Source organism: Camelina sativa, chromosome 16 (assembly GCF_000633955.1).
Source record: "Camelina sativa cultivar DH55 chromosome 16, Cs, whole genome shotgun sequence".
Taxonomy (NCBI): domain Eukaryota; kingdom Viridiplantae; phylum Streptophyta; class Magnoliopsida; order Brassicales; family Brassicaceae; genus Camelina; species Camelina sativa.
This window is the reverse complement of record NC_025700.1, coordinates 9,934,523-9,958,695: the sequence shown is the minus strand read 5'-3', so window position 1 is coordinate 9,958,695 and position 24,173 is coordinate 9,934,523. Positions and strand designations below refer to the sequence as shown.

Below are 24,173 nucleotides of genomic sequence, written 5' to 3'. Positions count from 1 at the left end.
TGGAAAAACAGGTTGCTCCTATTTTAGTTCCTCTTCTCAAGTTTTATTTCCATGAAGAAGTTAGGAAGGCTGCAGTATCAGGTGTGATTCTCGAGCATCTTTGTTGTCTATGTTTTCTTGGGTTTCAGTTATCCTTCTCTGTGTTTCTACAATGAGGGCTTCAGTCACATTATCGAATTTTGTGGCGGCTAGGTATGCCGGAGCTGTTACGCTCAGCAAAACTTGCTGTGGAGAAAGGGGAATCTCAGGGTCGTAATGAATCCTATATAAAGCACTTGAGCGATTATATAATACCAGCATTGTTGGAGGCTTTGCACAAGGTTAAATTGGCTTTTTACATAATGTGCTTTGGCCTAAAGAATGATGTCTTCACTTTTATTTTTATATGAAGAATAACCTATTTATTATACTTGTTCATTTTTCTTCAACTTAACCAAAGGAGCCTGAAGTGGAGATTTGCGCAAGCATGCTGGAGTCATTAAACGAGTGTGTACAGGCTTGTAGTTTCTGACCCTGTCTTTTTGCATTAGCAGTTAGCTCAATTAGGACTTCTAACATATGCCAGGGGATTATTGTATAGAGGGTGGAAATAAATAACAGCTTTGCTTTCTTTTTCTAAGGGACCAAATGTATTCCAAATACAGAATATTCATTGCCCTCTTCTCTTTTTTCTCTTCACCCAATTGATAGAATCTTGGAAAGTAATTTTTTTTCCATTGTATGGTAGCTTGTTTTAGAAAATAATATAACCTACGTAATTGTTTCAGATTTCTGGACCCATTCTAGATGAAAGCCAGGTGAGGGGAATTGTAGATGAGACTAAGCAGGCAATAATAGCTAGTTCAACCAGACGGACAGAGAGAGAAGAGAGAACTAGGGCAGAGGACTTTGATGCAGAAGAAAGCGAGATCCTTAAAGAAGAAAATGAACAAGAAGAAGAAGTTTTTGATCAGGTATGATCCTTATTGTTTGTGTTAGGCATCAGTTCTAACAGATGATTCCAGGATATACTGATTTAACTCTCTGTCTCCCTTTTCGTGAAGATTGGTGATTTACTGGGAACGTTAATCAAAACATTCAAGACCTCTTTCCTGCCCATGTTTGATGAGCTTTCATCTTACATAACTCCCATGTTGGTAAGTTTTTTTCTTTATGCTCTCTTGACTTTTTATCTCTAAATGTTGTTGGACATTTTTTTTTTATCAAAAGATATTAATCGAAGAACGAGTGCTATAATTTGTTCACCAAATGTGATAGTGAATTTCTATGGTTTGTTCTATGCAGGGTAGTGATAGGACGACAGAGGAGAGAAGAATAGCTATTTGTATATTTGATGATGTTGCTGAGCATTGTCGTGAAGCAGCTCTTAAGTATGTTATTCTATTATCTTTTTCCCTGATCTTCTCTGACTATTAGATGTTTCAGCAACTATCTGATATATGTATGCTATGCAGATACTATGATACATTCGTTCCTTTTCTTTTGGAAGCATGCAATGACGAGAATGCTGATGTTCGGCAGGTATGTCCTACAGTAATCTTCTTCAGTTTAACAGAGTTCGGGATCATTGAGCTTCTTTTTTTTCTCAATTCAGGCTGCTGTGTACGGAATTGGAATTTGTGCTGAGTTCGGCGGTTCTGTTTTCAGACCTCTTGTTGGAGGTAGCTTCATACATACTCTTTCGTTTCTCCATGTCTATGAGGTTCTTGTTACATTGGTGTAAATGCAAATCATGTTTTCTTTGTAGAGGCACTCTCCAGATTAGATGTTGTCATTAGACATCCTAATGCTCAGCAGTCTGAGAATGCCATGGCCTATGATAATGCTGTTTCCGCTCTCGGAAAAATATGTCAGTTCTACCGAAGCAGTATTGATGCTGGAAAGGTAAAAATATCTAAGCTTCCTCTTCTACATTCTTTATGATGGATGTTTGCACTTTTTTTTTGCCTGGTGATTAATTAACATGAGTGTAACAGCTTATCAATGAACATCGCTTTTGACGAGAGATTTGTCACTCTTACCAGATTGTTCCTGCCTGGTTAAACTGCTTGCCGATAAAAGGAGATACAATTGAGGCTAAAATTGTTCATGACCAGCTTTGCTCAATGGTGGAGAGGTAAAATTATATATATATTTTTTTGTGTTACTACTTTAGGGTTGTTATTGAAACCTGGACTCCCTGTGCAGGTCTGACCCAGATCTATTAGGACCCAATCACCAGCACCTTCCAAAAATAGTTGCAGTTTTTGCTGAGGTATAACTACACTCCGTACCAAGTTGCAACACCATGAATTGATATCAGTTTTTGTATGTCTGTTTGTAAATATTCTGGTGTGTGTAGGTCTTATGTGCAGGCGGTGCTCTGGCAACGGAGCAAACAGTGAGCAGGATGATAAATATCTTAAGACAGCTTCAACAGACATTGTCTCCATCAGCTCTCGCATCGACTTGGTCATCTCTGCAACCACAGCAACAGCTTGCACTACAGTCCATCCTCTCCTCTTAGTTCTCTTATATTCTTTTGGGAATTTGGCATGACAATGAAGATGATCCACAAAGGATCTCTCTCGAAGGTGTGTATAATGTTTAATTCTTGGCTTGCTGCTCATGAAACGGCAAATGTTAAGTAGTGCCCAGAGAAGGAGAAAGTTTTGAGGTGATCTTTTTGTGTTAAGACATTGTTGCTTAATCAAATTTTGATGGTTTTGTTATTTACGTCCAATCCATTGGTTTGCTTAGGTATCCATTGACCTCTGCCTGCAACTTCTTGATATGATCTTCAGATGCTTCGATTAGTTTGGTTCCGTAGACTAGTAGACACAAAGAGGTTAGGGTGCGAGATCATATTTTTCCTGATTCTCATTAAAGAAAACAAAATATAAGTATTTAGGTGGACGAATATAATTCGATAAAAATGTAAGCAAAATAGTATACGCATTTTGAGATTGTTAGGATATATTGGTGCCGTTTTAAGCAATTTCGAAAGTTAGTGATGTCGGGATTGTATCAACTATATTCGAGTAAAGCTTATCTAGCACAATAGCAACACGAATACAGTTAAGTTATTCAGAGAGGTTAACCAGATCCTGCAGAAGTCATGAATTCTGAGTTCAAATCATGATTGTTAGTTTATTATGATTGACATTATTTACGTACTATATGTCTATATATACATACATTATAACAATTCCACGACAAACTGTGAACAGTTTGAAGTTAAGCTAGATGAATCTACATATGCGATCGAGCCACGATTCTATATTTACGAGATGGAACGACCTTTGGTGAGCCTTTTTTGTGCCTCGATTCCTGAGAGAGACTGCTATGGCTCGGACAAAGGTTTCGCCAGATACTGACGCCATTCTTCTGGCATTCCCTTATTCGATCTCAGCATCCTTATAGCTGCATTTGTTAATGGTATTGCAACAATGTCATAGTCTTTTGGTTCCTGCCATTACCAACAAAATGTCTTGATTTACACGAAAACAAAGGTTTTGTTGCATATGGACTGGTAATTTGAAACTAGAGAAATACCTTTGGGACCTTGAGTAACTTCATCTGTGCTTCTTCTACTGTCTTCTGACCTTTCCTTGAGTTGCATCTTGAACATGCAGTTACCTATCTTACGTTAACAAATTAAATTGTTTATTTTTACCCATCGATCGGCAATCGATTCTACTAAGTTGGTGGTATCAACCACATACCAGATTTTGCCAAGTCCATTCTCCACCTCGAGAGATTGGTATAACATGATCAATGGTCAAGTTTTCACGGGAAGAACAATATCTATATCCCAACAAAATTTCTGTCAGCAAAAATAGTTTGATTCAGCAGAAAAGAGAAAACGGCTTGTGACTGGACACAGACAAACTACTCACTGACAAGTGTAATCGTCTCGCAGTAAAATGCTTTTACGACTAAGTGAGTTTTTCACTCTTCTTCTTTTGACAACCTGAAGCAAATGCGGAACCTGCAACAAGCGATGAATGAAGCAAGCTTCAAGCTGGTAAAAGGTTCAAAAAAAAAAACTTAAACTCATGTACTCTGCATACCCTTAATACAGCAGGTATATAGAATGAACCAGTAGGAGAACTAACAGTCTGATCATAATACTCCAGAACATCGGCCTAGACAAGGCAGGATCGAATATACAAATACCTGAATTAAGGATTCTTATGTATCAAAATATATAGGTTTACCTTGGGCTTGACGTTTTTGGTCTCACCTTATCCATGTACTCGAGACAGATTGCGCGCTTCCAGCAAACCACATTTACCGGTCTGTATATATAAAAGTTGATAGACAAAAATAACAGATTAACCACACACATTTACCGGCCTAAAGTGTCACAATCCCTAGCTACCAAATTTTAGAAGCAGCCAATAATTCAAAATTTGTAAGAGTTAATGCTTTCTTTAATTTCAATCATCAATATTAATAACAAAAAAAAAAACGAAGAATCGAGTGAAGTAACAAATCATAATAAGATAGTTTAATCGGTGACAAAACACAAAAGATTTAGACCTGTATGAAATATCAAGAACCAAGCCTCTGAAGCAAGACAGATCATCAGTCTCTAAACCATCATCAAAATCCCACTCATCGTTGTCTTCGTCAATACCAAGATTTTTCTCGGTGCTATCGAAATCTCTGGTTTTCTTTCTCTTCAAAGGAAAAGAGTAAGACGAGAAAATTCTCGCACCAAACTTGAATCGGCCTCTATTATGAACCGGAACCAAGGGAGAGCCACCACCGGCCATGTAAAAAAGGCTCTGCCGGAATTGGTCTCTCGAGGATAATCCATCGTTGCTAGAGAGAAGCTTCAGTCTCACAGAGAAATGTGCCATTTTGATTGAAGAGAAACCAAAGGGTGATCCAAAGTCTTGGATGATAATTATTATAAGCAAGAGAAATTATTTACACTATTTGGACATGAGAAGTGCCGTTAACCACAAACTGATTTCTGTAGGAAATATCATACTATTTGAAATGACGAATATAGCCTCGTATCCTTCTCACAGCCAACAACACCCGATTATCTCTACTAAAAAAAATTTCTCTTCAAATGATTAACTGTTTCCTCATTAGCCAGTTGTGCACAAACCGAATCATATGCAATGCCTAGGCATGACCACGGTTACGGTTATTATGGTTATGATTGATTAACTATTAGTTACAGTTAGAAATATTATATATGGTTACGGTTAGAAATTTTATATACGGTTAAAATGGTTACGGTTAAATACGGTTGCAGTTAAATGGTTACGATTATATACGGTTACGGCTTCTAATTATTATGATACGTCTAAAATTTAAAATTAGTATTGTAATTATTAATATATATCTCTAATAAATTAGAAACCGTAATTTTTTAATTTTTTTATACTATATATATATATATATATATTAATAATCACATTAATAGTCATATAGTCAAACAAATATAAGTTTTTTTCTTGTCACAATGAAAACAGCATTTGGTCATTACAATGAGTTTTGTTAATTTTCTAGACATATAAAATATTTTTAGTGCAATGATTATAATTACTGTCATTTTGTCATTGTTAATGACTCCAAACAATAGTAGAAAGTCCAAAAGAATCACCAAAAAAATGATATTTTAGACTATAGAAATTAGAAAATTTCTTCTCGTAAGAAACCATTACATAGACTAAGTTTATAAACTAAGAATGAGTTGATTAACAGAAAATATCTGTTATTTAAGGGTAGTGCCGTAGTGGTCCTAGCTAGTGGAGTGTATGGACACATTAAACTATTTAAGTCACGGTTGAAAATTTGGAATGAAATAACTATGTATTATTGTATTTGTAAAGAAAATTTGGAATGAAATAACTATGTATTATTGTATTTGTAAAGAACATGAGTACGTAAAAAAAATGAATACGTAAAAACATACATGCAAGCATAATTATTATGCTGATTACAATAATGAATAAATAAAAAAAATTTAGTCATTATCTTCTGATCGGATTGAAGATACATCACTATCAAAGTCTTCTAACTCTTCTTCATTCTCTCGCATGTATTCCTGTTGTTTATATACGGCTCTAGTCCAATCATCAAGACACGTTTGGGCTTCAAGAGAATCTGGAGTCATTCTTGAACGAGTTTCATCTAAAATTTGACCTCCCATGCTAAAAGCACGTTCGACAGACGTTGTAGAAACTGGTGAAGAAAAAACATTTCTTGCGATCATGGCTAGAATTGGAAAGAGAGATTCATGACACTTCCACCATTGAACGACTTGAAAGTCATTACCTGCATCTTCATCACTAAATTCAAAATTAGTGAAACGATATTTTTCAAGTTCAGAATTGTTACCTTGTGATGGTCGTTGCCTTTTTTCTCGTCGCATCCTTTCTGCAAGACTCAGCTTAGAAGTTGATGACGTATCATTTTGTTGAGATGATTCAGCAACATCTGGTGTCATATTCTTATAAACTCTATAATATTCATCATACAGATTTTCTATGTCTTTTTTGTATTTGAAATAATGCTCGAAACACTAATACTGTCAGACAAATGCAATAAATTATAATATGTGGTGAGATAATCAGATAAACCATCTACTTTAGTTCTAGGATCAAAAATCGATGCAAGCAAATTAAGAGGTGAAGTTTCTTCATAGTATTTTATCCACTTATCTCTCATAGTTGCAATGCATGATGACAACACAATATTATTTTCATGTTCATGCATCACATCAGCAATATTAACGCATTCATACACAAGTAAATGACTAGTCGAATAATAAACACCAGGCAATATATATGTTGCATCATTAAAACATTTTAATAATTTCAGAAGAGCACTGCATTCATCCCAATGAGTTGGCCACAAAGTTAAAGAGCTACAGTTTTCTTGAATAAAACTACACAATAAATCTTTGTAACCAATAGAACCAGCAAGCATATCATATGTTGAATTCCAACGAGTTGGAACATCTCGAGAAAACCTTTTAGGAGATACAGTATGCATTTTACAAAACTCGAACCATCGTTTCATTAACTTTGGATGCGCCCATAAATAATTTAAAGCTTTTTTAATCGGTAAAACAAGATTATTTTGAGAAACTAATAAACAATCTTGAACGCATAAATTTAAAACATGACAAATACATCGAACATGAAAAAAAAATTCACCTAAAATAGGACTACAATTATTGACTAATTCGGAAACAGAGGCAGTATTAGCAGATGCATTATCAAATGAAATAGAAAATCTTTTTTTTGTTAAACTATATTCTTCTAAAATTATTTTTATCATTTTAAATATATTATCAGCTGAATGTCTTTCATCAAAAACCCTAAAAGCAATAATTCTCTTTTGAGTAATCCAGTCATTATCAACCTAGTGACAAGTAATGCCCATATAAGAATGTATCTGCCAATGATCACTCCAAATATCACAACATACTGAAACTTTATTATGAATATTAGAAAACAATTTTTCTAAATCTATTTTTGTTTTTCGATAAAGTGAATTTAGAGTACGAGTAAGAGTAGTTCGAGAAACTCGCTTAGCTTGAGGATTTAAAGCATTTATGCAATAATTATTAAAACCCAATTTTTCACCAAAGCTAAATGAAATATGATCAACCACAATCATCTTTGCTAATTCTTCTCGATTTTTTTTATCTGAATAATGAAAAGATGAAAGACTAGAAGAAGCATTATGAGGGTTAGTTTCTACACCAATTTTTTCAGGATGAATACGTTGCAAATGATACCTATATGATCCATATCCTGAACCCGACCTCCAAGAAAACCTTTTGTTGCAATAGTTACAACAAGCTTTCATTTCTCCATCAAATTTTTGTTTTCGAAAGTATATCTTAAAAATATTGGAACCATTCAAACGTTGCTTTTCCGAATTTCTGCTAGCTTCTTCTTGAGTTGCACTCTCTTGAGTATTGATGGTTGGTACTGAGTTGTGGACACCTTCTCTTTGACTGTCGAAATGAAATGAGTTGGAAGACATTCTCAAATAACAAAAGAGCTCAAGACTGTGAAAAAATGAACACGTTCACGTTGGATAATGGAATAAAAGAGAAGTTCGTTTTGAACAATATTTATCCAGAATTTTGTTACTAAAGGAATGGAACGGCTACTTTTCCACAGCTCACGCTAACAACCTAACACTAACAGTCTAACAAGTTGACTAACACTTCCCTATCATTCGGTCAATTATTTATCGAAACTAGTATATAATACTTTTTAATTTATTTATTTTACCATAATTAATTTAACAAAATAATTTAAATAGTGTCACAGTTTTACAAAGAGAGTCAAACACATTTACACAACACGATCTACATAATCCGTGATATTTTCATCCACAAGCATGAAGCCACTCACTTCGACTTTGTCATTTTTTTGGTAACTTATTTTCATTCGTTTCTTTGTTTTAGTTTTTTTTAAATGAATGAAATATATCTCATTTATTTTCTTAAAATAGAAACTGTTGTATTAAGAAAACGCTATATTTTCTAAAACTACATTAAATTAATACAGTTTTCTTCCAAAATGTTTTAAATAATTAGATTTAGTAAAAGTTTTAAATATTTAATACTAATGTTTTTAAATTTGAGCGATAAATATGTCTTATACGTAATGTTTCTATAGCATATTAATTATATATGAGTAGTTAATTGTAAAAATTATTATATTTATAAAACGGTTACGGTTATAATTTGACAGTTTAATTATGCGGTTACCAACAGTTTTTATACGGTTACGGTTAATAATTTTTGTAACCTTAACCACTATGATTTTACTGTTACGGTTATGGTTTTTAACCGTTTTATACGGTTACGGTTAAAAACGGTCCGAAATACGGTTATGGTTTTTAACCGTTTTATACGGTTACGGTTAAAAACGGTCCGAAATACGGTTATGGTTTAATTTTGGTCATGCCTAGCAATGCCCCGTCTTCTCAAATTTGCCGAGACCGAGATGCATCCGGACAAAACCTGCCACATAAAGTGCTTTATCTTAGCCAGCGTCTGTTTCATAAAGGGTCCGTATCATACCCTGATTTCACCGTATACTTCCCAGAAACCGTAAAATGCCAACCTAGGGAATCCTCCATCAGGGTACTACCCAACGGTAAAGCCCCTATCAAAGCAACATCTTTTGGATCAAAATGCTCATGAAGCATATCCATACGCTATGATCAATTAAGTGAGAAATTTTTAACGAAGGGTCCTTGAAAGGCCCTTACTCAAAGCTGGTCTTGGGGATTGATCCGGTATCCATGGATCATTCCATATAGAAATGGACTCTCCAGAGCAACCTCGTTTAATAAGCCCTCCATTTACCAAAGATCTAGCTGAGATAATACTCCGCCACCCATAAGATGGAGAGTAAGATCGTATCGTTTACATAGAGTTTGAATTCCAATAATACCTTCCCTTGAAAACCCGAGCAAAAAGAGATTCAGGGGCCTCAATCAGCCGCCATAATTGTTTTTCCAACAAAGCTGAGTTACAGTCATCAACATTCCTAAAACCCAGCCCACCTAACTGCTTACTACCACATAAATTTTCCCAAGCTAACCAGTGCAGACCCCAGACTGAGCCGAACTCCACCAGAAATTCGCCGCAACACTAGTAAGTTTGGACGTGACTGTTTTCGGCAACCGAAAGTATGACATGACAAAGGTTGGTACCGCAGTAGCAGCTAGATAAGCTTTGCGTAATTACGCAAATTTAAAATAGAAAAATAAATTTTTATTGAAAACATTTGAATTTTGAATTACCGTACACTTTCTCAGATATATTCTATTTAAAATAAAGTAAAATCCACATAAACCAACATTATTTTAATAATTTTTGCCGTTATAAGTAATAATTTTCATTCATGTCAAAATAAATTTAAATACGTTAAAGTTTATGAATATATTATACATCCGACAATTTTCTGAAGAAATATGCGTTTCAACTATTTGGTTTCTTCTTCTATGTGTTTTATTCATAACAAGAAATAGGATTTACATCGTGGTACACCACGAGATAATTTTTGCATTTTACTTCTATGTATAAATTTTATAACTTTTACATTTTACTTTTATATATAAGTTTACCCCGTTGTAGTACTGGGTTATAATGATATATTTATTTTTATTAATATCATTTCGAATTTGTCCCTTCATATAACCATGTCCCATGTTTTTTTATAAGTTATATAATTAAAATATTGTTGGAATATTGTTTGTATCCTAATTTTGATGAAAAATGATTGATATCTTTATAACAGGTGCTGGAAAAAAAAAATCTTTAGAAAAGGTAAATATTTCTTTGGGGGTCAATCTTTTAGAATACTTTTCATACATAATTATTAATGTAAAATGTTTGATATAATTTTATGATTATTTATAAAATGATTTAAGTTTCTTTGATTTCTAATATAGATGATGTTACAATGTTATCTAGGTTTTAACTCGTGGTACACTAAAAAATTGTGTTATAAAATAATATCGAGATATGTGGGAAGTAAAATTAAATTTTTTTGTTTGATGTATATACAATTGAATTATTTTTACTTAGAGTTTGGTAAATTTAAATTAGCTTTGTAAAACAATAAAGTAAAAGTAAACAGACCATGTTACTATGTATAACACTATGTAATCCACATACAAATGTGGAAAATATGCTAGTTAATAAATTCTAAACTAATATGGCAATACTACAATCTATGAAATTATTTAATAGCTAATATATTCATTTATCTTGGAAGGTTTTAATTAGAATTTGTTTAATTTTGATATATTTAATAGCTAATATGGAATTGATATATTTTTGTTTCCATTACCAAAAATAATCAAAAAAATGTTTTACTTTTTTTGCAGAAGAATCGGAGCTAAAAAAATTGAAAAGGAAACTCATAATCAAGTGGAAGAAATATAGGGAGAATACTCGACATCAATATTCACAGGTCATAAGAGGTTAATTTGACATGTGATCCGATTAGAGTTTGTATAGATAATTAATGAGGATCTGATTAGTGAAATCGGATATAAATTTATGATTTTAAACCGACCCGACATAAAAGAGAGGATGGCACAAATTTGTACTCCAAAAATGCTAAGATAGATTGAAAATCATTTCTTAAGGTTTGAAGAAGTGGAAAGATTTGGTTGTGAATGCAATAAGCGAAAGGGGAAGCTCCAATCAAAGTTATATTAAGGGGTGGGTTTGTAAATATTGTATTGTCTTAGGTTTTCCTTATTTGTCTAATAACCTAGACCTTTTACGCTTGTATATATACTATATTATGTATCTTAAAAGACTCAGGCTGTTCTAATCCACATGGTATCAGAGCCAAGTAAGATCCAAACTTCTAAAATTTTGTATGAACGTTTCGATCATGACTGAGATAGAGAAAACTTTAATGAGTGAAGGCTTGGTAAAGAGATCGTGAAGGTGCAAGAGATCACTCAATCATCCTCGCCGCTGCACTTGCATCCATCAGAAGGGCCAGGAAGTTTGATTACAACGGTCCAATTGAAAGGAGATAACTATGAAAATTGGTATAAGGATGTGCGGAATGCCTTCCATACTAAGATAAAGTTGGGTTTTATTGATGGAACCTTGGAGAAACCAGCAACAACAAACGAGAATGAATAGTGGGAGGTTGTTAATTCAATGATTGTGGCGTGGCTAATGAATACAGTTGAGCCAACGTTGAGAGCGACAATATCGATGGTGGATGATGCACACATATTGTGGGAAGATTTGAAGCTACAATTCTTGGTTGGGAATGGACCAAGAGTGCATGAGTTGAAATCAGATTTTGCAAACTACAAACAAAAATGAGATAGTGTGATGATGTACTATGGGAGACTTAAAAAGATGTGGGGTGAATTAGATGTTTCTAAGTCTTTGCGATCATGTTCATGTGGAGAACTTGCAGCTCAGCTGGAACAAGATAGAGATGAGGAACGTACTCATTAGTTTTTGATGGGTTTGGATGATGTGAGATTTGGTGGAATTCATTCTACTCTGACCAACATAGAGCCAATGGTTTCATATGAAAGATTTGGATACACTTAAGTATTTCTTGGGAATTGAAATAGCAGGGTCTTTTCGGGGAATTTACATATCTCAGCGGAAATATGCCTTAGATATTAATAACGAGTGTGGTTTATTAGGTGGGAGACTAGTTTGTATACCTATGCTTCAACATCACAAACTGGAAAAAGATAAGAGGAAGTACTTTGAGACGCTGAAACAGTATTGGCGTTTGGTTGGGAGGTTGGTATTTTTCACGATTACACGGTCAGAGCTTATGTATGTTGTACACGTTCTAGCTCAATTTTTGCATAAGCCTCGGTTGAAGTATCGGTGGGCTGCGTTGCGTGTTGTTTGTTACCTCAAGAACAGCCTGGGGTAAGGGATCTTATTCACGGCTAACGGTGACTTGTATATCTCTGCATATTTTGACTCTGATTTTTCTACTTGTCCGATATCACGTCGGTCTCTTTCAAGATATGCTGTTTTATTGGGTGGATCTCCAATAGCTTGGAAAACCAAGAAACCAGGTGTTATCTCTCAATCTTCAGTGGAAGCAGAGTATAGGGCTATGTCTTTCGCCACCTCAAAGCTCAAGTGGATTTCCAGTCTTCTATCCAAGTTTGGTGTCTCGTTGGTAGGCTCTATTAAGTTACATTGTGACAACCAAGCAGCTTTCCACATTGCAGCAAATCCCGTCTTTCACGAGGGTACCAAACACATTGAATGTGATTGTCATTACATATGCAACGAGATTCAAAATGGTTTGATAAAAACGGTCTATACTACGAGATTTATAACGAATATATTTACTAAAACCTTTGAAACAAAAGTGTTCGAGTATCTTTGTGGCAAGTTGGGCATATGCGATTTTCATGCTCCAACTTCAAGGAGGGGGGGAGGATATTAAGGGGTAGGTTTGTAAATATTGTATTGTCTTAGGTTTTCCTTATTTGCCTAATAATCTAGGCTTCTCACGCTAGTATATATATTGTATTATGTATCTAATAAGACTGTAGATGACGAAATGTATGTGTTTGTTGTTGTACACTGTACTAAGGTGACTGTGTTTTCAATAAACCAATTGTGATTATGAAATGTGAACAAGGTATGTAAACGAACTGAATAACTTATTAGATTAAGTTGTCAACACCAGAACCTAAATATTAGTGAGATTAGTAAAACCTTGAATTCAAACAAGTAAAATTGGGCCTTTAATACCCAAAAGGGGCCGCAACCAAGAAGCGGAACTTCACGTATCCCACATCGGAAGACTTAGAAGGTTTGACAGTAGAAACGTCAATATAAATTAACTTCACTCTCCTCAGCTACAAATCACGCAGCCATGTGGTGAGCACAAGGCGAACTATTCTTTCGCCTTTTACTAAAGAATACCGTGTGCTCTCCACGCTAAGTGGCATACGCCTATTTTTGGAGGGATCTGCCTTCGGGTTGACCCAACATTATCTAGTCTGAAATATTTTTAATCTATCTACACTTGTGGATCTCTTATTAGAAGCGAAACTACAGTTACAAAAATTAAGAAATCGGTGAAATGAACCTAAGTAATCACTGATCACACCAACCAAAGTCACAGATATACACAGTATGCTTCTATCGTCGAAAGATTTTAGTAGCTGTGAAGCAAAATCAAAGAAAGATATCTATGGGAGAAACCTTAAAACCACAAGAATATCACAGAGTACACTTCTGACCCGGTAGGAACTCTGATCAGTCTTTCTTTTTACTTTTCTCTTTTGTTTCCGCTTCATCATATATCCACGAAGTTGAGATGAGCGGAATCCCCACGCAGAAGGCTTCTATAGCGAGTCCACTCGTAAACCCGGAGAAATCATCCACTGTTACGCCGACAAATGATGCAAGAAGGATTCCAAGAAATCCACTAACTATGAAAGCGAGTGCAATGGCTGACATGACAAATGCCATGAGAGACCCTTCACATCCAGGAGGACAAAGGCGTGCCATCAAAACGGTAAAAGGCAGAATCTTGAAGTAAAAAAGAGTCTCCAAGAATCCAGAAAAGAATAGTACATAGACAGAGTCGGGCACTCCCAAATCCCGGTAAACGCCTTTCACAAACAAGACATCAGATGTGACAAAGACAGCTATTGTTACCTGAATGGCTGTAATCAGTTTCCTTGGCGGGATAGTTTTTAGCCAACGATTGTAAGCAAGACCCCATAAGAGCATTGCGATTTGACCAAAGACCTTGGAGATCCCTAGGAGTGACGCATCGATTTTCAGAAACTTTGTTTGGTAAAAGAACATTGTCCCTGTCAGAACAGGAACTAGAGCGGTCGATAAAGCAAACCAGGCAATGGAATAAGAAATCTCGGGCTTCCTCAACACGTGCGAAAGGTCAGAGAGATGTTTTCTGATACCAGCTGGTGATGGATTCTCCGGAAGATTAAGAGACTTTTCTCTCATGTTTACAGTTACCAAGAACTGAAGAAGAGCAAGAATCCCAAACACGAGGAACGTTGACTNAGGAACGTTGACCGCGCGGAAAACGTTTTGATAACAATACCACCTAAAAGGTTTCCAAAGATTCCACCAAGAGAAGAAGCCATCCAAACAAACGAAGGTAGCTCACCGGAGCCTTTTTGCTTTCCGGCCTCAGCAACAATTGCATCGTTTGCAACTTCTACTAATGAAGCACCGAGATTGCTAAGGAGAAGATATACCGACAAAGCTAAGATTGATACATTGGAAAGCTATAGCTAGCCATGAGATTGCTTGTAACAAGGCTGCAATAGAGAAACCTTAGGAGTCAGAATAATATTCTAAACATTGAGATGAACGAGAGAATCCCATTGAACTGAAATTAAAGAAAACATTTGGGAGAAATCAATATTAATTTTGAAACTGCTAATTAAATTTTGTGATTAGGACGAGTCGTAGGTATTGTATATACCACCAATGGCTATGTATGGGATTCGATGCTCGCCAAAGAAGTAGACTGCGTCTGAAACGATGCCGTAGATAGGTTTAGCGACCATTGGAAGATTGGCTGAGTTCTGGAGAAGCTGAAGCACTGAAGGATTCACACGGAGCTCATCTGTGAGGAAGAAATTGGCTCCAAGCCATGGGAAACCTCTAAATCCTTGTACGAAGAAACCAAAACCGAGCAACCACCGGATCGGGTCACGCCGACCATGGGTTTCTCCGACATGATCATCGCTGCTCATTGTCTTTTTCAGTTTCCTTTTTTATTTTTCCTTGTCGAAGATATTTTGGGGATGGTGCGTACGTGTATTACACTATATGTACATTCTGACATCACCGACGAATATTTTTTTTCTTTATCTGTAGTACAAATAATCCACGTGGTTTATTTCTGGTTCGGTTAATCGAATTGAAACACAACTAAAATCTTGTTAGGTTGGATCTTTTTCATACTCTTCAATTCTTAGTTTCAAAGAGAGCCATTTGAGAGCACGTTGGCAAATTAAAACCAACCAAATTATAAATCTGGAATCGAGGATCATCAATATTAAAAAGTACAGTAACAATCTAAACAGGACCGACTGAAATAAAAACTAAACATCTAATAATTGTTCCCGGTGTTACAAGACCTTTCGGAATTTAAGGATTTCAATTGATTCAACGGGATTTTAAAACATTTTTTTGAGTACCAATACAACCAAACTGACTATGGTTTCCTAAGAAGATCAATGAAGATTTTACGAGAACCGACATATGAGAGGAACCAGAACCAAAACTAAAACTAATAGAATTGGTGCAAGGGTAGTGCATTCTTTACTATTTTATTTTCCCCCCAACACCATAAAAGGATGAATTCAATTGAAGAGTAAGAAACACACTACTATCTGAAGCCAAACATTGGAGGATTTCACCCAAAACTCATCAATACATACCAAAGGCATGAACGGCATCTCTCACAGCAGATATTTCTCAACAACTGTTCGGCCAAACTTCTCCTGAACATCCTTTGGCGTCTCGACCTGAAAAAAAAATCGAAAGTAATTATAAGTTTTTCCCTAATACCCCTTTTATTGACTTTTTTTTTTCGTCACCAGCTCAGACCACTCACCGCATTCAAGGCCTTCAAAACGGCCTTAACGGTGTTGTATGAATTCCTTGAACCAATCACCTGAAAATTCGGACCACAACCATACTTTTAACTCCAACAGAAAACAAGAATCGATGTTCACTCGAGATGAAGCAAAAATGCACCTTTGATTTGATGTTTTTGAACCCCGCTAGGAGCAAGATTGTTTTGACAACTCTCCCAGCTTTCATTCCCGTTGTTGTTGGCGCAGGCCATAGATATAACTATTTTCAGACTCAAGTTTATTAAGAACATATCTATACAGATAAGTGGCATCAATTAATCCTACTGTCAGAAGGGAGATGAAATAAATACCTTGGTTTTCTTGTAAGAAGTCTGTATTGCGTGTGCAATGGTGTGCTCCTCATGCCGCTCTACGTAATGAAGATTTTGAAAGCATTTCTCATACGCCTGTGTTGCAATTGTTAGAAATGACACCATAAGAACTAACTACTCCAGATGTAGAAATAATTTAAAGGTATTATAGCAGAAAAAGACTGAAATACCACGAGTTTTAAGTTTTATGTTCTTTGACCAGTTTAAGAATCAAAATCGATTTGGAGGTAAAGACATTCATGCACACCAATGCGTAAGAATCTTGTCAACCAATCTAAAACTGAACAGAAGCTTTTCACTGGTAAGTGATTTGCAGAATGGCATCACTATAATTGAATTAAAGACATCTATGCACAAAAGAACAGATAAAACTTCACACGAATATGCATGCTACGAAATATCGTCCTTACCTAATATATTGTTATTTAAGATTTTCATGCCAATAAAAACGGAATGTTGAGTGGAACTAAATACTCATATATTAAATTTCATTTGACTTAAAACTCAAGCTTTATCAACATGTCATGTCCAAAACTCTTAGCAGTACAAACAAATCAAATTAGCTTCCCACTGAATCACTTAACTGACTATCTTTGCGACAAACAACATCCTGCAGTGTCCATCTTTTTAGGACACCACAAGTATCTTCCATCATTCCTAGATGGAAAAATGGNACCATATAGAAACTTATGTATCTCTGAAGAAAGATATTTCTTATTGATCTTTATATTCTCTTCCAAGGTTACAATGAGTCTCTACATTTCTATTTATACAGAGACTGACACAATGCTAAACCTAGTTCTCCTGACATTTGTCACCATCAGGTAGAGAGCTGAGAGCATCAAAGGCGTTCTTCGTTTCAACCTTCGAGTCTGTACGCCAGCTTGCTTCTTTGTCTTCAGGTGTGACGTGGCTGCTCGAAGGTTCCTCCTTCTTATCTTTTGCAGTCGACCGTTGCAGAGTTGCAGTCTCGGTGGGCTTCTTTGATTGAATGTTGTTGGGCCTTGACTGATCAAAAGCCTTTGGTTTGAAAACCTCTGTTTCAAAGTTAGGCTTTTGATTCACCTTCACTATCGTTACCTGAATGGCTGTAATCAGTTTCCTGGGCGGGACAGTTTTTAGCCAACGATTGTATGCAAGACCCCATAAGAGCATTGCGATTTGACCAAAGACCTTGGAGATCCCTAGGAGTGACGCATCGATTTTCAGAAACTTTGTTTGGTAAAAGAACATTGTCCCTGTCAGAACAGGAACTAGAGCGGTCGATAAAGCAAACCAGGCAATGGAATAAGAAATCTCGGGCTTCCTCAACACGTGTGAAAGGTCAGAGAGATGTTTTCTGATACCAGCTGGTGATGGATGATTCTCCGGAAGATGAAGAGATTTTTCTCTCATGTTTACAGTTACCAAGAACTGAAGAAGAGCGAGAATCCCAAACACGAGGAACGTTGACCGCGCGGAAAACGTTTTGATAACAATACCACCTAAAAGGTTTCCAAAGATTCCACCAAGAGAAGAAGCCATCCAAACAAACGAAGGTAGCTCACCGGAGCCTTTTTGCTTTCCGGCCTCAGCAACAATTGCATCGTTTGCAACTTCTACTAATGAAGCACCGAGATTGCTAAGGAGAAGATATACCGACAAAGCTAAGATTGATACATTGGAAAGCTATAGCTAGCCATGAGATTGCTTGTAACAAGGCTGCAATAGAGAAACCTTAGGAGTCAGAATAATATTCTAAACATTGAGATGAACGAGAGAATCCCATTGAACTGAAATTAAAGAAAACATTTGGGAGAAATCAATATTAATTTTGAAACTGCTAATTAAATTTTGTGATTAGGACGAGTCGTAGGTATTGTATATACCACCAATGGCTATGTATGGGATTCGATGCTCGCCAAAGAAGTAGACTGCGTCTGAAACGATGCCGTAGATAGGTTTAGCGACCATTGGAAGATTGGCTGAGTTCTGGAGAAGCTGAAGCACTGAAGGATTCACACGGAGCTCATCTGTGAGGAAGAAATTGGCTCCAAGCCATGGGAAACCTCTAAATCCTTGTACGAAGAAACCAAAACCGAGCAACCACCGGATCGGGTCACGCCGACCATGGGTTTCTCCGACATGATCATCGCTGCTCATTGTCTTTTTCAGTTTCCTTTTTTATTTTTCCTTGTCGAAGATATTTTGGGGATGGTGCGTACGTGTATTACACTATATGTACATTCTGACATCACCGACGAATATTTTTTTTCTTTATCTGTAGTACAAATAATCCACGTGGTTTATTTCTGGTTCGGTTAATCGAATTGAAACACAACTAAAATCTTGTTAGGTTGGATCTTTTTCATACTCTTCAATTCTTAGTTTCAAAGAGAGCCATTTGAGAGCACGTTGGCAAATTAAAACCAACCAAATTATAAATCTGGAATCGAGGATCATCAATATTAAAAAGTACAGTAACAATCTAAACAGGACCGACTGAAATAAAAACTAAACATCTAATAATTGTTCCCGGTGTTACAAGACCTTTCGGAATTTAAGGATTTCAATTGATTCAACGGGATTTTAAAACATTTTTTTGAGTACCAATACAACCAAACTGACTATGGTTTCCTAAGAAGATCAATGAAGATTTTACGAGAACCGACATATGAGAGGAACCAGAACCAAAACTAAAACTAATAGAATTGGTGCAAGGGTAGTGCATTCTTTACTATTTTATTTTCCCCCCAACACCATAAAAGGATGAATTCAATTGAAGAGTAAGAAACACACTACTATCTGAAGCCAAACATTGGAGGATTTCACCCAAAACTCATCAATACATACCAAAGGCATGAACGGCATCTCTCACAGCAGATATTTCTCAACAACTGTTCGGCCAAACTTCTCCTGAACATCCTTTGGCGTCTCGACCTGAAAAAAAAATCGAAAGTAATTATAAGTTTTTCCCTAATACCCCTTTTATTGACTTTTTTTTTTCGTCACCAGCTCAGACCACTCACCGCATTCAAGGCCTTCAAAACGGCCTTAACGGTGTTGTATGAATTCCTTGAACCAATCACCTGAAAATTCGGACCACAACCATACTTTTAACTCCAACAGAAAACAAGAATCGATGTTCACTCGAGATGAAGCAAAAATGCACCTTTGATTTGATGTTTTTGAACCCCGCTAGGAGCAAGATTGTTTTGACAACTCTCCCAGCTTTCATTCCCGTTGTTGTTGGCGCAGGCCATAGATATAACTATTTTCAGACTCAAGTTTATTAAGAACATATCTATACAGATAAGTGGCATCAATTAATCCTACTGTCAGAAGGGAGATGAAATAAATACCTTGGTTTTCTTGTAAGAAGTCTGTATTGCGTGTGCAATGGTGTGCTCCTCATGCCGCTCTACGTAATGAAGATTTTGAAAGCATTTCTCATACGCCTGTGTTGCAATTGTTAGAAATGACACCATAAGAACTAACTACTCCAGATGTAGAAATAATTTAAAGGTATTATAGCAGAAAAAGACTGAAATACCACGAGTTTTAAGTTTTATGTTCTTTGACCAGTTTAAGAATCAAAATCGATTTGGAGGTAAAGACATTCATGCACACCAATGCGTAAGAATCTTGTCAACCAATCTAAAACTGAACAGAAGCTTTTCACTGGTAAGTGATTTGCAGAATGGCATCACTATAATTGAATTAAAGACATCTATGCACAAAAGAACAGATAAAACTTCACACGAATATGCATGCTACGAAATATCGTCCTTACCTAATATATTGTTATTTAAGATTTTCATGCCAATAAAAACGGAATGTTGAGTGGAACTAAATACTCATATATTAAATTTCATTTGACTTAAAACTCAAGCTTTATCAACATGTCATGTCCAAAACTCTTAGCAGTACAAACAAATCAAATTAGCTTCCCACTGAATCACTTAACTGACTATCTTTGCGACAAACAACATCCTGCAGTGTCCATCTTTTTAGGACACCACAAGTATCTTCCATCATTCCTAGATGGAAAAATGGTAATGTGAGATTACCTTCTGCATTGCAGACTGGCCGGTCTCAGCTTTTGCTTTTGCATACCCAATGACACCTTCATAGTTCCCGCAAACCATCAATGCAGTGTACCTTTCGACTCTGCCACCCTAAAGTACAAGTCTTTCTTTCATAGCCAAGCTTATTGAATTTAAAGATACGAAAGAGAGAAATGTTAGACAACTATTACCTTTGTGACCTTAGCAACTTTTTTTACATCTATCACATGCACATCATATCCCTGCAAAATAAGAAATAACCTGTTAAGCAAAGAAAACTGTGCTAATAGTTTCAGTAATAGATTGAGACAATAGATGTATGTCAATATCCATCATGGTCCAAGAAAAGAAAACTTCACAACATACTAACCAAAATGTATCATGAAGCTTAACTTATAAGCAAAATAATAACTCATGTGGCTATAAGATCACTGGCCTTCTTAAATACTAACATGTCTTTGACAACATCAAAGAATATTGAACCCAAATACTACATAATTTTTGTTATAATCTAAAAGAATGTATGGTTGAACTTTCTAGACAATTAATGAAGCAGAGTGGAGAAATGCAAACATCGTTTAATATAGATATCCCTCATTATACTAGCACAAATAGCATTTTTAAAGCAACACCAAGCATGAACGTTTTGGCTATGCGCTTCTTTAAAGAGATAGCACAGCACTACAGCTAGAATGATTTTCATTAAAATTTCTAAACTCTATTGCTTAGTGAGCTTGAAAATCATTTGACATGTTGAAACTGCTTTATTTGTATCCCAAATGTGTTGGGAAGCGAATATGTTCAATGTACCTCAATCATCTTATTTAAAGCTTCTGGACAGTTTTAACTTATGTAACACAGATCATCACACACTTATGTCAACTAATTTCACTGTAATGATATGATTTGGTTAATTCGTTTCTGCACCACAAAAAAGATTCAGCTTAGAGATAGGAATTAAATAGAGAATGCACTCACTTTTCTGTATAAAGGTTGTCTTTTCTTCTCTGTCAAAGCATTTCTGTCTTCAGCCAGTTCTCTAATCTCCTCTTCCAACCGCTTCCCCTTCTTTCCAAATGTATGATCAAGCTCAGAAAGCTTCTGTTCAAGTTTCTTGTCGATTGCATTCAGCTTCTCCAAGAGAATATCATCCCTTTCTTTCATGTCATCAAACTCGTCTTCATCATCATCATCATCATTGTCATCCTTAGACCCATCAACAACAAGACGCTCTTCTCTTTCTTCACCACCACCTCCTTGAACATTATCACGTTCGATAACTCCATAATTTGCAGGGTTGTTTGGATCAAAAGCCTCTTTCCACTCAACCAACCTCATAGCTCTATTGAGTTTCTGCTGAAGAACAAACTTGTCTTTCCCTTCAGCGACCTTCAAACGGTTCATCAGCTCGCCAATAACCCTGTACTCAGGTCTAAGTTTGAAATGTTTCTCCTCAAATTTGTCTAATTTGTTCATCCACCTAAACGCCTCATCAAGTGTCTCTGCCAAACAATCATACAAAAACTTAAAAGACGGAATGACAAACAATCGTAAAGCCAACAAAAAATAAAAATAATCATATACCTGAGTTGGTAAGGGTCTGAAGAAGGTCCTTATGCCTCTGAAACTTCTTCTTAAAAATATCTTCTTTCTTCCTTTCTTCATCCCAATCAACCTCATCCAATTCACTATCAGAATCAGACGACTCTTCACGCCTGTTTAATTCACCATCATCCTTCAAATTCTGCTTCTTAAGCTTCTCGATGAAGGGCTCAATCCCTAAGTAATCCTCTTCGTCTTCTGCGTCAATGTCTTTGTAATCAAGTCCTTGCCTTTGCCTCTCCTCTCTCTCACGCTGCTTCTCTTTCTCAACCTCAGCTATAAGATCTCTCACTACTCTCTCGGCTTCCGCTGGTGACATTGTGCTTGCGGAGAAGAAACGGTACCTCTGAGATGAGATCCATGGCGTTTGATTTACGGGGAAGGAGGAGTAACCGGGGAATCTTCTCGGAAATGTGGATGTAGCGGAATCAAGACTAGAGATTTGACGGGAAAATGAAGATCTAGGGTTCCGGCCAAGTAGAAGACGAGGCCATGACGATGCTCGAGTTCTAAAAGACATATCTCGTTTAGTTGTTCTTGTTCATCAGATTGAAAATGGAAGAGATAAATTTTTCAAAAACCTCTCAAGACAGAAATGATTTTTAGGGTTTTTGTTTTCCTGTGTTTGTTGAGTGAGTGTCATCTGTTTTACATATGGGCTTCACTTTCACTCATGGGCCCAACTTGCCCAAGAGGTGGGATCTTGCCCTTTTTTCGTGCAATTCGTCTGTAATAATACATGTATGTTGTTGTTTACAAAAGAGAGGAAAAGAAAACAAAATATGTACTACAGTTAAATTCCCATTAGTGATAAACATTCTTGGCAAAATCATATTTTAAACTTTTAAAGTGTCACTACTACTTCCAGAGTATTTCAATAACACTACAAACCTTTAAAATGATTTTACTAACAATTTAAACTTTACTACTAACTTTAACACTTTAAACTTTACTACTAACTTTCATGTTTGTACCACCATAAAAGATGATAGAACAATAATATTCGTAAACAAAAATAATTATATTATATTGGTTTAATTTAAATTTAAATTAGTTTTATTTTTATAAAAATAAAGAAGTAAAAGATTTTAAAAAACTTCACCTTCGTTGGATCTGCTCACAGTCCAATCACAAATTTTCAAGAGTTTTTATTCAGTTTCATCGTTTCCAATCATCCTTTTCATAAACAAAACTTTTAAGGTGTTATTCCTCACATTTATACTTTTCATAGATACATCTCGAGTGGATTTTGATTCAAGCTGATTGATTTTTCATCATGTTTCCCTGCAGTCTCTCCTCCCCAGTATATAACATTTGGCTGGTTTGTTTTTCAATATTTTCAGTACATTGCGGATAATCGTTTGGAGAACAATCCGTGGTACGGGTATGATGAGTGGGCACTCAAGGCCCCTAATATTTTTAACATTATAGTTGAAGACCTCCAATTCCTAAATCTTGGGAAATAAATTCAAAATCTCAGACGGCTCTGCTCCACAAACTTTTTCATGAAGATCATCTAACATACTAACTGGAGGATGACACTCCCGCAGCTCCAAAACCAGGAGATACATGTTTCTTAAAGGGTCAAAGCTACGCAGGACAATGTTGTAAACCATTTGACTGACCGTCCGTGAAGGTGAGCGTAAACGATATCTGAAAACGCATATTTGTGGCTAAGTTTAGTTACGATCGACTTTGTGTATGTATGAGCATAAAGTAAATAACACACAAGCTTTGTTAACGGGCTTCGGTTTTTCCTACATCCACGGGACCTAGTCCAGAAAAAATTCACTAGAACAATATAGCAATTACAACTGCATATGATAGAAGCACTACTATGCCTATCATTCTTTTCTAGATGAATACCATCAAAAGATCTCTCTATCTTGTTGATGGGGCGACACCACACATCTTGTGTGCATCTCTCAAAACTACCTTGAAGCGCGCAAGTCTTCATGAAGCGCCTTCTCGGTATTTATATCAATTGCCCAACCCCTAGGGTTAGCAACTTTCCTATTATACAACAAATAGGAATTGGGAGATTAACAATTGTACAACTCCTAGG

At 36.0% G+C, this 24,173-nt stretch overlaps 4 protein-coding genes and 2 pseudogenes across 5 annotated transcripts in view; 1 reads left to right on the top strand and 5 right to left on the bottom strand.

Moving 5' to 3' along the window:
* The window catches only part of LOC104787309 (importin-5), a gene marked incomplete in the record, with an annotated part of 8,755 nt that extends 6,042 nt beyond the window's left edge, over positions 1-2,713 (top strand). Inside the window, 11 exon segments of the mRNA XM_019238317.1 lie at positions 193-320; positions 440-496; positions 768-953; positions 1,044-1,136; positions 1,285-1,370; positions 1,455-1,521; positions 1,595-1,661; positions 1,748-1,884; positions 2,025-2,116; positions 2,188-2,254; positions 2,342-2,713. Coding sequence (XP_019093862.1) covers positions 193-320; positions 440-496; positions 768-953; positions 1,044-1,136; positions 1,285-1,370; positions 1,455-1,521; positions 1,595-1,661; positions 1,748-1,884; positions 2,025-2,116; positions 2,188-2,254; positions 2,342-2,506 — 1,145 coding nt within the window.
* On the bottom strand, positions 3,103-4,921 carry LOC104750260. 2 transcript variants are annotated; one of them, XM_010472031.2, is made up of 7 exons: positions 4,525-4,921; positions 4,226-4,280; positions 4,053-4,127; positions 3,879-3,970; positions 3,705-3,786; positions 3,535-3,618; positions 3,103-3,448 (listed from the first exon to the last, which is right to left on the bottom strand). In XM_010472031.2, the coding sequence occupies exons 1-7, from the start codon at positions 4,845-4,847 to the stop codon at positions 3,323-3,325; spliced, it is 837 nt and encodes a 278-aa protein (XP_010470333.1). In that variant the 5' UTR covers positions 4,848-4,921; the 3' UTR covers positions 3,103-3,322. The 2 variants fall into 2 exon arrangements, with proteins under 2 accessions (XP_010470333.1, XP_019093863.1); XM_019238318.1 differs by lacking the exon at positions 4,053-4,127 and having other exon boundaries at positions 4,525-4,914.
* LOC104750259 lies at positions 13,575-15,328 on the bottom strand (annotated as a pseudogene).
* LOC104750258 (30S ribosomal protein S5-like) lies at positions 15,586-16,939 on the bottom strand. The gene is made up of 4 exons (XM_010472030.2): positions 16,440-16,939; positions 16,250-16,348; positions 16,107-16,166; positions 15,586-16,017 (listed from the first exon to the last, which is right to left on the bottom strand). Exons 1-4 carry the CDS (start codon positions 16,563-16,565, stop codon positions 15,952-15,954), a joined length of 351 nt encoding a protein of 116 aa, XP_010470332.1. The 5' UTR covers positions 16,566-16,939; the 3' UTR covers positions 15,586-15,951.
* Positions 17,155-18,693, bottom strand: LOC104750257 (annotated as a pseudogene).
* LOC104750256 lies at positions 18,948-22,715 on the bottom strand. The gene is made up of 8 exons (XM_010472029.2): positions 22,091-22,715; positions 21,485-22,008; positions 20,698-20,748; positions 20,510-20,617; positions 19,802-19,897; positions 19,612-19,710; positions 19,469-19,528; positions 18,948-19,379 (listed from the first exon to the last, which is right to left on the bottom strand). Exons 1-8 carry the CDS (start codon positions 22,626-22,628, stop codon positions 19,314-19,316), a joined length of 1,542 nt encoding a protein of 513 aa, XP_010470331.1. The 5' UTR covers positions 22,629-22,715; the 3' UTR covers positions 18,948-19,313.